The sequence below is a fragment of the Oreochromis niloticus genome, linkage group LG17, assembly GCF_001858045.2.
Source record: "Oreochromis niloticus isolate F11D_XX linkage group LG17, O_niloticus_UMD_NMBU, whole genome shotgun sequence".
NCBI classification, from domain to species: Eukaryota; Metazoa; Chordata; class Actinopteri; order Cichliformes; family Cichlidae; genus Oreochromis; species Oreochromis niloticus.
Genome location: NC_031981.2, coordinates 32,013,507 through 32,028,807, shown reverse-complemented (window position 1 = coordinate 32,028,807; position 15,301 = coordinate 32,013,507). Strand labels below are relative to the sequence as shown.

The window sequence follows — 15,301 nt, the reverse complement described above, 5'->3', positions numbered from 1 at the left end:
ACAATCCAAGTAAATTCAAAGCTCTGCTTTTGAATTCTTTTATCATTTATAAAGGTAAAAGTTATCCAAACCTGTCTTTTAGGTGTGGATGAATTAAAACCGTTCTGCAAAGAAGAGCGGGCCACAGCAATGTGAAAAGCTCATTGGCAGTCATTGTGAACGCTTGATTGCAATTCTTGCTGCCAAGTGTGACAAAACCACTTATTAGGTTTAGGGTATAATTACTTTTGCATATTGGGCCAGATAGGTTTGGATACATTTTTTCTCTTAATAAATGAAATGAAAAACTGCATTTTATATTATTTGGGTTATCGTTGCCTAGTCTTCAAAGTCACGCAGTCTGGGTATTTAACTTTGTATCAGTACTCTCCTCTCTAGCTTGCCCAATCCTCTTTTCCTCTCTGATATATCCAGTCTTAAATCCCACTCTGGTTTTATTAGTGACTGATTGTTGTTTGGTCTGACTGAGTGCCTTCTGTGCACCAAGAGAGCAAGAGTCTCTCCTAAGAGGCTTACCTTAGGCTGCTAATAGACTTTAAAGAGGTGGAACTATTTTAGGATGGACAAAGAGGAGGATAGAGAGAAAAAAATGTCAGAGAGAGATACACAAAGACCTTGGAAAGCAGAAAAGACAGTCCATGGCTGCATGAACACTTCATGCAGTCATTGCATGCCTAGTTTTTCAGGGGTACTTTACTTGCAATTGCCAGGAAAAGGCCACGATAAATCCTTCCTTTAGTCCTACCATCTGAACAGCTGTCCAGCTAGCATTGTGATGTAACTGTGAGGAGGGCTCAAACATCAGACGGAGTAATCAGCAGAGAAGCCATGTGCGGAGAGACGAGCGAGAGAGAACTTCGTAAGCAGCTGTAGGACAATTGAGTCCAGTGACATGCATTAGAACATGCAGTAGAACTAATATAGCGACTCGGGACTGCTGTTACAGTTTGGTTAAACGTCGTCTTGGCTCTGTATGGCCCACACCTGTAAAGAATTGGACTATGTCTCTGGACTGGCCTGCCTGTAGGACAGCTGATACTACTGGGCCACCACGTGGGCTAATTGTGAAAATGGAGCACTGCCACTCTGCGGTTTCAATCAATGTAATGTATATTATATTATTTCAATTACACTTTATGATTTTGCAGTTCACATAGAAGAAACAGATTTGTACTGTAGTTGAGTAGCAGAGGCAAATAAGGTGTAACCTACTTTAGTAATAAATAACCAGCTGTCCATTACCTCTGTATGTGTGGTGTGTTATTGCATGCACAATTTAGGTCCGCTTTATGGCTTATATGACATTAAACTCAGGTGTGGAATTACATGTTTACCTATAATTAAATGTCCTGTGTTTATTCTGCAAATGCATTTTAACACAAGAACGCAATATAGTAGGACTATTTTTATTATTGCAGTAGAGCTTTTCACAGTATTTAGCTCATTTTTAATCATATCTTAGGTAAAGTGTAGGTTAACACACCTATGTATATAAGAGTTAAAAACTATCTTGGAATTAGTTCCACAGAAGTGTATCAGAGGTACTAGGAGGTACAGGAACTGGCTGAAAACCAAGAGGAGCTCAGTAATTAAGAAGAATTAGTACAGGGCCAGAGGTTACAGCATTAGCATTAGTTAGCTACATTCTAATGCTAAATCCTGAATGCTAACCACTAAACTAAACTCTTCTAAAGTACTTAGGAGCACTCTATATACTTATACACATTAGTATTGGCCACAGTGGATAGCATGCTGCAGTGCAGTCAGTGAAAGTGATCCAGTGCTAGCTAACTGGAAATATTTGCCAACCCAAATCCATCCAAAATTTCTGAAACAGAAACTATTCATGGGTGTGAAGCTCCCTTGAAGATGCTGAAACATGACCACAGTGTTCATTTATATGTTAGAGATACTTTGTTTCATGTTATATTAAAGTTGTTTTGTAGGAACACTTTAATTTTGCAGTGAAGCCAGTTTTTTTCAAACAGTTCATCCACAACTTCAAGTGAACATTTATGCCTGATGTAATGAAATATCGTGAGATATGTTTCAGTGGTCTGTTGTCCCAGTGAAGGTTAGCAACTTAACGTTAATTGTGTGACACTTGAACAGGAGCAGATCAGCTAATCCCATCAAGCAAATGACTAATCACTATGAGGCTATGTATACAAATTATACACACATACACACTTGTAGAAAAATTGCAACACACACACACACACACACACACACACACACACACACACACAGAAAGTTCAGTTGAGAGAGAAGACCAGAGCCACTCTTCATGTATGCAGTGAAAAAGATTTTAGTGAATGTAAATACTATAAATGCAAAATGTGCAGAAGAAATAACATTTAAAAATGACAGTTGAACATCAGTGTCTTAAAGACAGACAAACTTTGACAAGTTTACATCCCTGATTTTTGCATTGGCATACTGCAGTTATACCTAATTAAATAATCAAGTAACATCTAGATCAAGACGGCTGTTCATATGTGTATAGTATTTTTATATATATGATAGATTATTTTTTTCTTTCTTAGTACCTTCAGTCAGCCAGTGATATCTAGTAATGCATTGGTTAAATGTATATTTGTTTTAATATTACAATTTAATAGCTGATTATTTAAATAATTTGGATGAATTTCAGAGTATTTTTTATCTTAATGTTATGTCCTGTACATTGTTATTCCAGCATCATCTGTCATCTGTCAGTGTTGTGATATTAGGAATGTTTGGCTTTGCCAGTCTGTGACTGGTAACTGTGGAGGAAACTCTGTGACAGTGAGCGCTCACTGGTTTTCGCTGGTCTTCAGCTATTTCTTGTAAAGCTTCGGGGTGTGTTTTTGGCACATTATCCTGCTGCAGTGTTAACCTTTTTTTGGATTCAGGTCACATGTCCAATTCCAAAGAAGGCTAAACACCTCCAAACTGAAATAACCCTGTTACCTCTGCAACTGTTGGTTTGAACCTTTGTGATTTTAATCACTCAGACTCTCTTCTCTTACTATTTTAAATCTAAGGATCCATGTGTGGCTCTATATTGATGTCCTTGTACACTGAAATTTGTTATGAATGACTAAAAAGTAGTGCCTTAAGATCAACTACTAATCTGCAGTGTCTGCGACTCTTTGTAGATGCTTTCGCAAGGTAGTGTAATCTGACCTTATCTAACTCTAAGCACGTAACTCTCAAGGAATTGTTTAGAGACCTCTCCTTCTTTAGACAAACAAACTCTGAAGCAACTTTTTTGTGCCTCAGTGAACAAAGTTCAGTGTATTGATCCTCTCATTTTGCTGTTCCTGGTTGTTTTTGCATATTAATGATTCAATAATCAAAAAGGTTCTGAAGTCCCATGCACTGCCCTTCAGTCTCATCTTGATTTGACATTGTTTAGAACAGCGTTGGGATTTATGATATTTTCTCTTTGTTTTATACCAAATATTCTGCTAGAAGCTGGTGGACAATAACTGCAAGTTGATTTAATTAAAGAAACCTCTGAGAATCAGCATTATTTAAATGCTGCTTCAGACAGTCACAATCAAGGAAACCTGGCCTTTTGTTTAAATGGATTCTTTGCTTTCATGTAGTTTCTGCTTAGTGCAGAGAGAGTGGTGATTGAAGCAGACTCCAGTGGACATGTAGGTGAAGGGAACAGGGGTGAGATGGAGTTGGGTAGGTATGGTGTAAAGGATGGTAGTGGATTTTGTGAAAAGGGTAGAAATGGCTGTGGTGAACACATATTTCAGGAAGAGAGAGGAAAGTTCAGCGATGTATAAGAGTGAAGGAATCTGCTCCAATCTAAAAGCGATGTGAGACTGCAAGTCTGTGTCAGGGGAGGCAGCATTGGATGGCAGCCAATGAACTTAGAAGCAAGGGTTAAATGGTGGAAGTTGAAAAACGTTCAGGGAAGAGTTGAGACATATTTCTGGTCAGTAAGGGAGAGATCTCTGGGATAGTACAGCTAACGTGGTGAGGGAAGCTGCCTAGAAGATATTTGGTATAACCTCTGGTTAAAGGAAAAAGACACGAAGACTTGGTGGTTCAAACGAAGAGGTTAGCAAAGGAAAAGTGAGATACTCTGGGAGGTAGCCAGGAATACTGGGAGGACAGGACAAGAGAGAGGTGACACAGGCAAAGGCTTATAGTTACATTTTAGGTGAGGCTGAACACTGAGGAAGAGAGTCCAAGCTGGAAGGAGCAGGTTAGGGTGATTAAGGATAGAGGTGGAAATGAACTAATGAGTGAAGGAAGTGTGCTTAGAAAGTGGAGGGAGTACTTTGAGGAGCTCATGGATGTAGAAAATGAGAGCGAGAGGAAGGATGGAGAACAGCTAGTGAATCAGGATGTCCAAAGGATTAGTTAGGAGGAAATGAGGGCAGCTATGATGGAGGATGAAGAGTGTAAAGGCGATTGCCCCGGATGATCTATCTGTGGTGCTATCAAGGAGAGAGGGCAGTGGACTTTTTAACCAAATATAAATATATAAAGAACAATAACCAAGTACTGCAGTGCCTGTGTTTTGCCACATAGAGGCACTGTCTGTCTAACAAATTCAGTGACACGATGGGTTTCACATTGTTTCTCTGCAGTGACTTAAAACATCCACGTTTGCTATTTAAATACACAGTCAGCTGACATGTCCCTTGGCATTATTTATTATAAAATATTCAGCAGAAAACAGCAGATGTCCTATAATTCATTTCTCCCTCATGTTTATTTTTGCTACTGCTACAAGGTTTCAGCGGGAGTCTGATGTCCTCACCCAGCTTTTAGAAGAAACAATGAGCTCTATTTTAAAGGGAATTCACTCATGTGTAAACTGAATATACAGCTGGTAAAAGGTGATCATGTGACCATATTTAAAATCTTGATGTATGGTGCCTTTTTAAATTGGTTGGCTTGTAGAATGGAGAATCCACAGCGATTGGCTGGAAGGGGGTGTATGAGGTTATTACACACACACACATCCGCACAGCGTAGTTATTTCTGTGCTGGCTGACCTACTAATGTTAACATGTAGTGCATGCCTGCTAGGCTCATGAGGTAGCATCCTCTCTCGCTTGCTTTTTCCCATTTGTCATTTATTCCTTTCTTTTCTTTTTCTTCACTCCCTTCATCCCCTTTCTTTCTTTCTTTCTTTCTTTCTTTCTTTCTTGTGTTCTGCTGTTATTTTATTTCAGGAAATTTGGTCTGTGATCCGATGTGAGCTTCACTCTCCCAGTACATTCTGTGAGCCATATGATCTAGAACCCCTTAGGTCATCCCAGATGTATGCATGTTTGTGTGTGTGGTTGCACACAGATCAGCAGGAGCTCCATCTGCTCTTTGCCAAACACCGAGGGATTCACTGTATCGCTGGTCTCAGTGCAGCCAGCTTATCACAAAAACCAAGACTTTTTGAAGACAGGCACTTCAGCCTGTGCTGACTTCTGGAGAAATCCAGTCTGAGGTTTCTGGACTGAAACAGAGACGTGAGAGACGTTGGTGTATGAATCCAGAATAATTTAATAGTAGTATATGGCTAATCTCTCACTCATCGAGTGACGTCACACAGTCCTGACTCAGTCTAAATCTAGTTAATGAGAAATTTACATTTTCTGCTCTGCACACTACTGAAAAAATATCACCGTCACACAGTGAATATTGGAAAGGAAAAGAAGGGCAAAAACAGCAGTCTGGTTGCATACCAGAGGGTTACATTATTTATTTTAAATTTTCCCAGACTAGGATAAATTCAGAGATTTTGAAATGTGTCAATAATTACATGGTTTACAGAATGACATCCAGGAAATATAGCTTTTAAAAATCTCACAGTGGATCCAAAACACAGTGTTTCTCCCATGAAACCCTTAAAATAACCTCTTGTGTCATTGCATTATTTACTGGACTTGTCTACCTGCATTAACTTCTAAACTTTTTTAGCTCACCCAGGTGCTTCCTTTATCTGTGTACAGCTGGAATAGCATCTAAAAATATTTTGCCATTACTGACACCCAGTTTTAAATACAACCATAATCAGGCCATAATCTTGAACTGTGGCTTGATTAATTTACCAATAAGCCTATAAAATGACTGTAGATGGTATCAGTTTATTTTTCCCTTTGCTTCCCCTCTGTTCTGTATTATAAAATTAGCCCCAGTGACCTCAGAGTCCCCGTTTGTTCACTTCAGCCCCTCTGTTCATGCACATTGTTTCGCCTTCTCTGTTTTCTCTCTCATGCTGTGTTGTTTGTTTGCAAGTGGAGGTGAGAAGGCAAAGGCAACCACAGAGAGACTACTGTGTGTGTTTAGGTCTGCATGTCTGCGTGTGTGATGGTCCAGATGGCTCAGCCATCAGCATCAAGAGCTTGGTTAAGGAGTACGCTTTGACTTGTTTGACTTTCTCTGCCCTTTACCCCCCCCCCATTGCCTGCTCTGTTCTCAGACTCAGCATTTACAACACATAAAACAGCTACACTCTGTTGTGGAACTGAATTAATTAGTGGTTAATTTATCTGTTAGCGGATCAATTAGTTGATTAATAGAAGAAAATGTGCCTAACTGTGACCCAAGTCTTGAAGGAATTTCTTTAAATGTGATACATCTATTGACTGTCTTTCTATTGAAAATAAGTTTATCCTTGGACTCAAGGATAAACTTATTTGAATTTCATGGTCACGTATAACAGCCACAAAACATTTTGGCTGTAACTCAAGAACACCTGCGTTAAGTTCAAAAGCTTTTCTTTGAAGCTTTGTTGCAAAAAATGATGAAGTGATGACTTCTTTATTATCCAAAAGGTGAGGTCAGAGGTCAGTTTTGCTTTAAATTCACCATTATTCAATACAGGAGCAGAAGTGAAGAATATGTTTTTGTGCTTGCTGTCTTTGTCTTTGATGCCTACCTTTTAAATTCCTGCAAAATCTTCATTACATACTATATGAGTCGGCACAGACATGGTTGTAAATTGATTCAAGTAAGTTGGTCAAGTTGAGCTCTGCAAAGCGTTATTCTGCTTATCTCTTATATGACTGAACTAAATATATGTTCTATTGGTCCGAACCCCGCATCCCCAAACAACTGGAAGTTTTCCACTTGACTTTATTGGGAAAGTAACAGGTTAAACTGTGGCCACTACAGCGCTAAATTTACATACGTAGGGTGGGGAATTGGCAAAAACTGTGCACAGCATAAGTTGAAGCAGAACACAAAGCTCTTCCAAAATCCTGGCAACTCAGCAGATTTCAGTTTGAGCCCACCTCACTGGATTTATTTAGCTGATAACAGATGGCATAGCATCCAACTGAAAAATCGCATCGAGGACACTGTTTAAGTTAGTTTAGCTTGTTTGCGGTTTCTGCAAGCCATTTTGTGACTTACCTTGACCCCAGCTTCTCCTTCCATGCTGTATCTAACTTGAGATAGACACCAGTCTCATACCAGTTTTCAGTCATAACTGCTCTGTGCTCAGCCATGGCCTTGTTGCTGCTTTCCTCAACTCCAGCTTTCCATGCATGTCCACGGAAATGCAGGGAGTTCCCAGAATGGAGCCAAATACAAACACCAAATACAAAGCACTTTAGGTAGAAATAACTACTTTTCACTATAGTGGTCCTGACTTAAATATTCATTTAATGAATGGTATTATTAAATGAATATTTAGCTTTAATTGAGTTCTTTACCCTAATATGTATAGTAAATACAAAGTAATAGGTAATGGTTTACATATTTGCCTAAAGGAGACACAAATCCCTTTGGGGTTGTGCACGGTGTAAAAATATGCCACATCACACATGCAGAGCGACCTGCTGTGGTGCCTCTTTGTAAATAAAGGAGCCGCTGATAGTGGCTTTGTTTTTGTCACAGAATCAATCAGAACTTTAATAGGTTCATTAGACGTATTTGTTCATTCCTTTGAGTTAAGCCTTCTGTTCATAAGATAGTTTTGCAAGGATCTCAGTTTGCACTACATACTAACAGTGTGTTTGCAAGGAACCTGCTCATAGTTACACCAACAATAACAGTAGCCCTCTGTGTCATTGTGGAGATTTACAAGCAATACCATCAAAATAGTCTTTTTACAAAAACCTCCAGGATTGTCCATATGTAAAAATTGCTCAGCTGTTGCAATGCAGAATGATGTCATCAAAAAATGGACTGCAACAACAGCTTATAAATGATGAATGTGCACTTGCAATTGTTGCGGTTAGTAGAAGATTAAATAATTGATGCTATGAGCTAAAAAATATCTATATTTCACTGTATTAAAACCTGCTATGACATGCACAGATATGTTTTTCACCTTTCATCCTAGAGCAGCACACACATATGAACAGCACTAGTACCATGTGCTATTCATTGTCTGGTTGAATCAACAGAGTGAACTGAAGCATTTTAACTAGTTTGAACGTTGCACTTAGAGGTGGTCAGCTGACCAAAACAATAGAATTCGCTTGAAGTCATGTGATCACTTTGTTAGTAAATATCAAAAAGTTGTCTTGCAGGGTTCCAGCTGGTACAGCACAGCTTTGATAAATCCACCAATCAGGATCTTGCTTGATTAAGTGTTGTTATTTTTTGTGATATTTTAAAGGTTTAGTGCCCAGAAGTCAAACGGAAGAACAAAAGGAGCCTAAGCTCTGTTCATTGGAAATTTTAAGTAAAGGATAACATAATTGGTGAACACTTTAATTCAACAATAACTAAAGTCACTTAACCTTGTAACTCTTCAAGAGCCTGCACAATATTGTAACATAATAAAATGAAAAAATAATAAAAATGAAACTGAAAAATATTTTCCTCCTGGGATGATGTATATTGGGTCAAGCTTTTTAACCAGTGGTTTAAACCCCACCTTTACCCGCCAAGTGGGTTTTTGCCTCAAGTTTGTTGTTTCCACCTTTAGCAGGAACATTTTTAGGGGCTAAATTGTCATTGGAGGCTGTAACTCTGCTCTCGCTCTCAGATATGTCTGAACTTTCATCACATTACACTTTTTTTTAATCATGTAAAAATGTGTAGCATTATTAGTGTGGGCAGTGTGATACAGCCAAAGCCCTACCTGTGATCTGGTAGGAAACCACAAAACAAGATGATGTTAGAACCAACTTATTTTCAAAATAAAATGCTTAGATATAAGAACTTTAATATGAATTGATTCTCACAATTCATCTGTGTGTCAGACCTAGATTTTCACCTTGCCTGCTCCTGAGAGCGCGCTCTGCTTTGTGAGCAAGAGGCAGGTTCGTTTTTTATATTTAAATTTTGTCAGCTGTTTTTAGTTTTTTGGGAAATCTGATGACTTTTTTACACCGTGTTTCCTCTGATCTATGATCACACTGTCAGTGGTTCAGAGTCACCTGTGGTTTCAAATGGCTCAGTGCCACCAGCACAGCAGCGCTGTGTTCAAATGTCAAATGAACGAGTTGCTCCAGTGGTATTTCTTTGCGTGGATGTTTGGCAGATCATGGATTGTGTCTCTGGATGATGTAATAACATTGTCTCTGCCTCACTTATTTACTCTTTATGTTTCCCTGTCCCTTATTGTGCAGTATTTTATCAGTTCAGTTTCCAATAGCCGGTATAATACTATATCATTTCCTTACTCTTCCTCACTCTGTGCGTATAGGAGTGTATGGCTGTACAAATCAGAGCATTACTGCAGCAGGTAGAAAGTGAGAGAGGCGCAAAGAGTAAAAGAAATGCAGGGAGAGAGAAGACACATTTTTAATTCTCCCTTTACCTTTGCAAGCAGGTCTCTGCTCTTTCTTTTCTTTCCCTTTTCGCTCATTGATCTCGCTGTTGAAAGGCGGGCCAAGAGAGGCAGTGGAGCAAACCGAGGGAAAGTGAACAAGGCAAGCAGAGGGAGAGAGAGGGACATCGAAAGAAAGCAAGCAAGAGAGAGAAAGCGAGTGAGCGAGAGAGAGAGAGAGAAGGGTAGTGATAGAACGAGAGAGGCAAACACTCACACTGCTCACACTGATAGAGAGAGAGGAGATAGAGGATTGGGACTGCTGCTGCAGAGGAGGACAAGAGAGACCACATCCATACTGACACACTCACAGATGCACTCACACATTCATTCATGCACACACACAGACAGACTGACCCACACATGCTGACAATAACAACATACTGAAAACACACTCACAGACACACACACACGTGCTAACATATTCTGACACACTCACATACATACATACATTTGCTGACACACGGGCAGACAGTGACCATGGTGCTCCCTGCATCCTGACCAGCTATGAGGATTACACTGATGAAGATGATGGGAGTGATGAAGAGCGTGAGGGAGAGGACGCTGGCCTGCCACAGCTGAGGACCGTAGTCAGGCGGTGGGGGTGGGCAGGGGGTGGGAGGGCAGCAGAGTGGGGGATTGTGGGACAGGATGGAGCGCGGTAGATAGAACACATGCGTGTGCATGTGTGCATGTGTCTGTGTGAGTGCGTGGAGGTGTGTGAGTGTGAAATGTGTGTATGAAGGCTAGGATGCCCCCCCAGTCTGGGACCAGCTAGCTAACGTTAGCCACATGTTGTGCCACTGCAAAGTAGCATGCACCAACAACACCATATCTCTGATGTTTGGATGCAAGGTAGGTAGAGAGCTTTGCGTGTTTGTGTTTGTGAGTACGGCAGAGTTAGAGGGACACACAGGTGAAGTTATGGGCCGTGGGAGAGAGACACTGACTTAGGCAAAATGTGCTGAGAGAGAAGGACAGAGGTAATGAGTAAGTTTATTAAGGGGCTTGTAGGCAAGGTAAACTAAGGTAAGAGTTAGTAGTCGGAAAGAGAGCAAGACAGAAAGCGAGAGAGCTCCGGCTGTGTGTGTGTCTGTGTTAAAGAGCTAGAGAGAGAGAGAGAGAGAGAGAGGAAGAGAGAGGCAGGTTTGTTTTCTGCTGTCTGATTTGATATTACAAGGTCTGCAGGGCAGCTTATTACCAACATCTTCCTCTTAATTCCTGATACTGCAAATGTGAGAGCTAATACATGCCTTTTCAGTTTATTTTGAGATCACGCATAGCACGCAGGGCCTCATTTTAGACCATCATATCTAAATGCAGACGCAATTTTGATATCTTTGGTATGTTGGTCTGTTACTTTAATTATCATTGAGAGTGAGAACTTAATAGTTGGTTTTGGCCTACAACTAATGATTGTTTTCACTGTCTGCCTGCTGTTTTGTGATTGATCTTTAATTATTTGCCCAAGTAGCATGCTGACCTCATAATAAATCAGTTTACGGTTACTTTAAATTTATTTGGTTTGTTTTTCTGCAGTTATTTTCAAAAAATATTCAAAGCTGAAACTGACTTGTCAAGAGCAATCATTAAAAAAGTCTTTGTCCTATTTGCTGGTGAGGCTTCTCAGCTTACACATTATATTTCTGTTAAGGATTCCCAGTTAAGAAAACATCCAGTAAGTAAAGTGTTACTTCAGGCAGGTCACAAAGTCAAGCTTAGCTGCAAACCCAACAGATCAGCTGATCTCAGTGCCAGCCCACATCAGTCGATGGCCTAAGTGATACACTCCTACACATCAGGATATTACACTTCTGCAATTTCTTGCTGCTTTTGCCAAGTTGATTCTTTTGTTTTCTTAGTTATAAAGCTTACCAAATATATAGTATGCACCGAATAGGGTTTGTATACCAGGAACATGAATGTTGACATCATATTTTAAATTGTTATACCTAGAGAAGTTGTTAACTCATCTTAAGGGTATAATAACCCTCTTGTACTGGAAGGGAACATCCTGTATTTTCCATGGTGCATGCTGGGATATTCTCATACACCTGCAAGGCTGAAATTACATGTTATGTGTCCCTTCTTTTGTGTGTCAGTAGAGCCATAATCTAGCTATAGCTATTACTTTGTTGTTAGTTACATAACACTAACCTGTGCTAAACGAATAAGCTTGGGCTAAAATTGGCAATCATAGTCTTACCAAGTACTCTGAAACAGTTGAGTGGAAAATCAACATATGAAATATTAAAGCTCCACCCAAGCGCTTCAGGAGCAGTGCCTTTGATGTGGAGGAAGTGTTAGTACACTGTGCAGCATCTTTGAATAGTCATTAAACACGCAGCTAACCCAAAAATGGCTTCATAAATGGGTCTGTACACTTGCCTAAATAGCACAGTGAAAAGTAGACCTGATCTTGAGAAAGGGGTTTGAGACACAGGGGAAGAAAATTATCAGTCATAATAGTTTTAGTCTTGGTGTCATTTGAATGTGAAAAACTTTGAGGCAGTTTATTTTACAAAGAGATGTACGCTACTGCGACTTAAGAAGATGCAGTAGGAGCATTGGTCTTTGAAAGTATTTGTGTGTGTGCATGCTTGGCTTGCTTTTGTACAGTTCAGCAGTTAGGCCATAATAAAGTGTATGGACTTCACTTCTGTCCTATTAGATCACCTCAGTATGACAGCCTGTTAGATAGAGGGAGGCCAGGAGACAACTGTTAGACTGGAGCTTTAGAGAAGGAGCCCGAGTCAACACGAGTGTGGGTGCAATAAGAGCTGTAGTTTTGTCCTCTGGGAGTAAATCTGGAGAGGGTGAAAACTGAGTGTATCCTGAGGAGAAGAAGAAAGTTGCACGGTTAGTATGATGTTTCTGAGATTTTAGAAAAACTGTGTTGTTGTAAAGCTTCCATCTTTCAGGTGCAGTCTTCCAAATACGTATGCATGCACAGTATTTGCATATGTCATAAACGCTACAGAGAGAATTACACTCTTGCCATATTTGGTGATTTGGTAAAATTTAAAATAATAATTTGATTATTATATTCCAAAGCATATATTTCTTTCAAAATATTGAAACATAAAGCGATTTCCGTAATATTTGTCATGTGTAGTTATTCATTTGCTTGTTTATGCTTTGCCTGACCTTCGTCTGATCAGCTGCTTGTTCTGTTTGACATTCCAAACATGTCTTGCCAACACCAGAGGGTGGTCAACACAAAAAACATGTTTGCAGGGTGTTTCTCAGAACTCTCCTTTACGTTTTAATTCTAATTTATTAATACAGATTCCAGTAAATTGGCAAATAGCTAATATTAGCCGATGGTCTGTAATGCTATAACAAACAGTAGCATTGCAAATAGCAGCTTTTTTGGCCACTAGTTACAGGTTACATGTACAAATTTTGTTGGGCTCTAAGTTTGAACACAACAACAGATAACTGAATATTACATGAGCTTCAGATGGGCTTTTGAATGTACCATTCACTTTCCTAACTTACTAAAAGCCTCGAACAGCGATGAAAGATAAGTAATTCCTGCACCAAACAGCCACAGTATACACAACAGAGCAGAAATCAGTCTTAGAAGTTATATTAGCTTCATGTGGCATCATAAAAACTAGCCAGTCAGCCAAACATTAAGGAACTGCTACAATAGAAAACATAGTGGTCAACTGATGATCATGCCACTGTAGTATATTCTTTTGCCACTGAGTAATTACAGAGTCCACCCTTTCCTCATCTGGACTCTCTGTCAACTTAGTAGGTCAGGTTTTGGTGAAAGCAGGACAGTGTCTAATGTTTTGTATACTCACTCCTAGCGTGAGAAAGTCTAACTTTTTTTTGCCCCGACCAAAAGTTAGCTGAAAAAGCAGGGGAACAGCTGATCTGCTTGGGCTAGCCTTTAGCTTACTCAGCAGCCTGGCCCACTTACAGCGCTTCTGCTTCCATCTGCACCACTTCCTACCTTTGAATCAAAAGCATCTCAAAATACCTTATAGTTGCATGTGACCAGTGACTGGTTATTGCTGGCCATCTCAAGCTAACATCTAAAGCTAGCTAAAAGCAGGGGAGAGTATATTTTAAATACATGAACTGTCACCGCTTTTACCTTGCAAGCAATGTGTCCATTTTGGATGTTGTTTAAGTGCCTGAGAAGATAAATCAAAGTCACCTTAACTAGGTCAGACATTTGAACACATTCAAAATAGATGAATGTGTTCCTCTCTTTCTTTTAAGGCCTGTGTTTTTGCTGGAGACAATTCAGTCACTGTGAAGTCATGCGAGGGAAATCTTCTGTAAACATATTTTAATTCTTAGATCACATATTTTAGATTTAACAGACATTATTGACTAAACAGCAGCTAATGTTACTTTACCTTCTCAGCTGCATGCTTATTTTCATCACATGAGTTTTCATTCAGTTACATTCCCAGTTCTCCTCTTAATGCTATCGATGCTTTCAATAGTATAATTTTTGCTTAATATCCATGTTGTTCATAATAATTACATTTTTATCAGAGGCTATTGAAAATATATCAATAGTGTGCACAAAAATCATTTGTAAGCTGTCATAATCGTTGTATAAGCTGAGAAAAAGCAATTTCTTTGACAAATGTATCCATTGATTTATTGATCAAGTAACATTTTGTTTAACTATTTGTTCTCTTGCTGTCTTTGTTGATAAATCAGTGTGGTCATCACCTTTTCTCTGGAAATAATTGCTTTATGCTTGATTCCAGTGAACTGGAGAGAGAGAGAGATGTAGGAGATAGGAGAAAAGAGAGAAGGATGAAGGCACGTGTGTGTGTGCGAGAAGTTCCTTACGGCAGAGGATCCCCTGCTCTTTCATATCTCACCAAGCGTGACTAATGCCTGGCTTTACTCTGCGCACATACACGCGCACACACACACACTCACACACACACAAACTAACACATAGACATGTACTAGGATGCTGAATCTGCTCCCTATCTAGTCACGTTTTTCTGGCTATGCAAGACTGGCTGACACACTAACACATGACAGTCTCAGTGTGCACGCCTGTCTTTCTGCTTCTGTGTGTGTGGTCAGCGGGCTTTCTGCAGGCACAGTCCTAGTCCTGATTAGGAAAGCTCAGCTCCTAATAGCCAAGCAGCCACAAACCCACACACTGATGTGAAAAGAGACCTATTTGGTGTCTCTGTTCATTCATGCATCCATTCGTTCAGAGGTGTTCCTGTGCCATGCGAAAAATAAAAACACAGAATATAGGATTATGGCTGAGTATGTGTGTGCGCGAGTGCAGAGGGCAGTAGTGGCAGTGTTGTGACAACAGTGTGAGCCAGAGCCTCTTCATGGTCTTAGCGCCTGGCTGTTCAGACGCTGCTTTCAGGAGCATTCTGAGGCATTTCTGACTAATTAGCAGGAAGATCTTAGCAAGCGCTAAGTCTTAGCAAGTCTTGAGATCGAGTCAGATCACAACAGTGTTTAGTCCTTATCCCGGTGTAAATGAGGTTAAAGTATGTAAGGGGGGGTGTGCAAGACAGGGCGCACACATACACACTGCCTTGTCCATTTGAATTC

At 39.9% G+C, this 15,301-nt stretch overlaps 1 protein-coding gene across 6 annotated transcripts in view; it reads left to right on the top strand.

The window, feature by feature from the left end:
- dlg1a (discs large MAGUK scaffold protein 1a) overlaps nucleotides 1-15,301 on the top strand; it is a 115,515-nt gene that overhangs the window by 15,553 nt on the left and 84,661 nt on the right. For 2 of the 6 annotated variants that reach the window (XM_025899800.1, XM_005457147.4), the window contains exon 1: nucleotides 9,918-10,591. The exons of 2 other annotated variants lie outside the window; for them this stretch is intronic. In XM_025899800.1, the coding sequence (XP_025755585.1) occupies nucleotides 10,529-10,591 (63 nt within the window). In that variant the 5' untranslated portion in view covers nucleotides 9,918-10,528. Of the gene's footprint in view, nucleotides 1-9,917; nucleotides 10,592-12,407; nucleotides 12,596-15,301 lie in introns of those variants that run through there. 2 more of the 6 variants (XM_025899801.1, XM_005457150.4) reach the window with 2 other exon arrangements.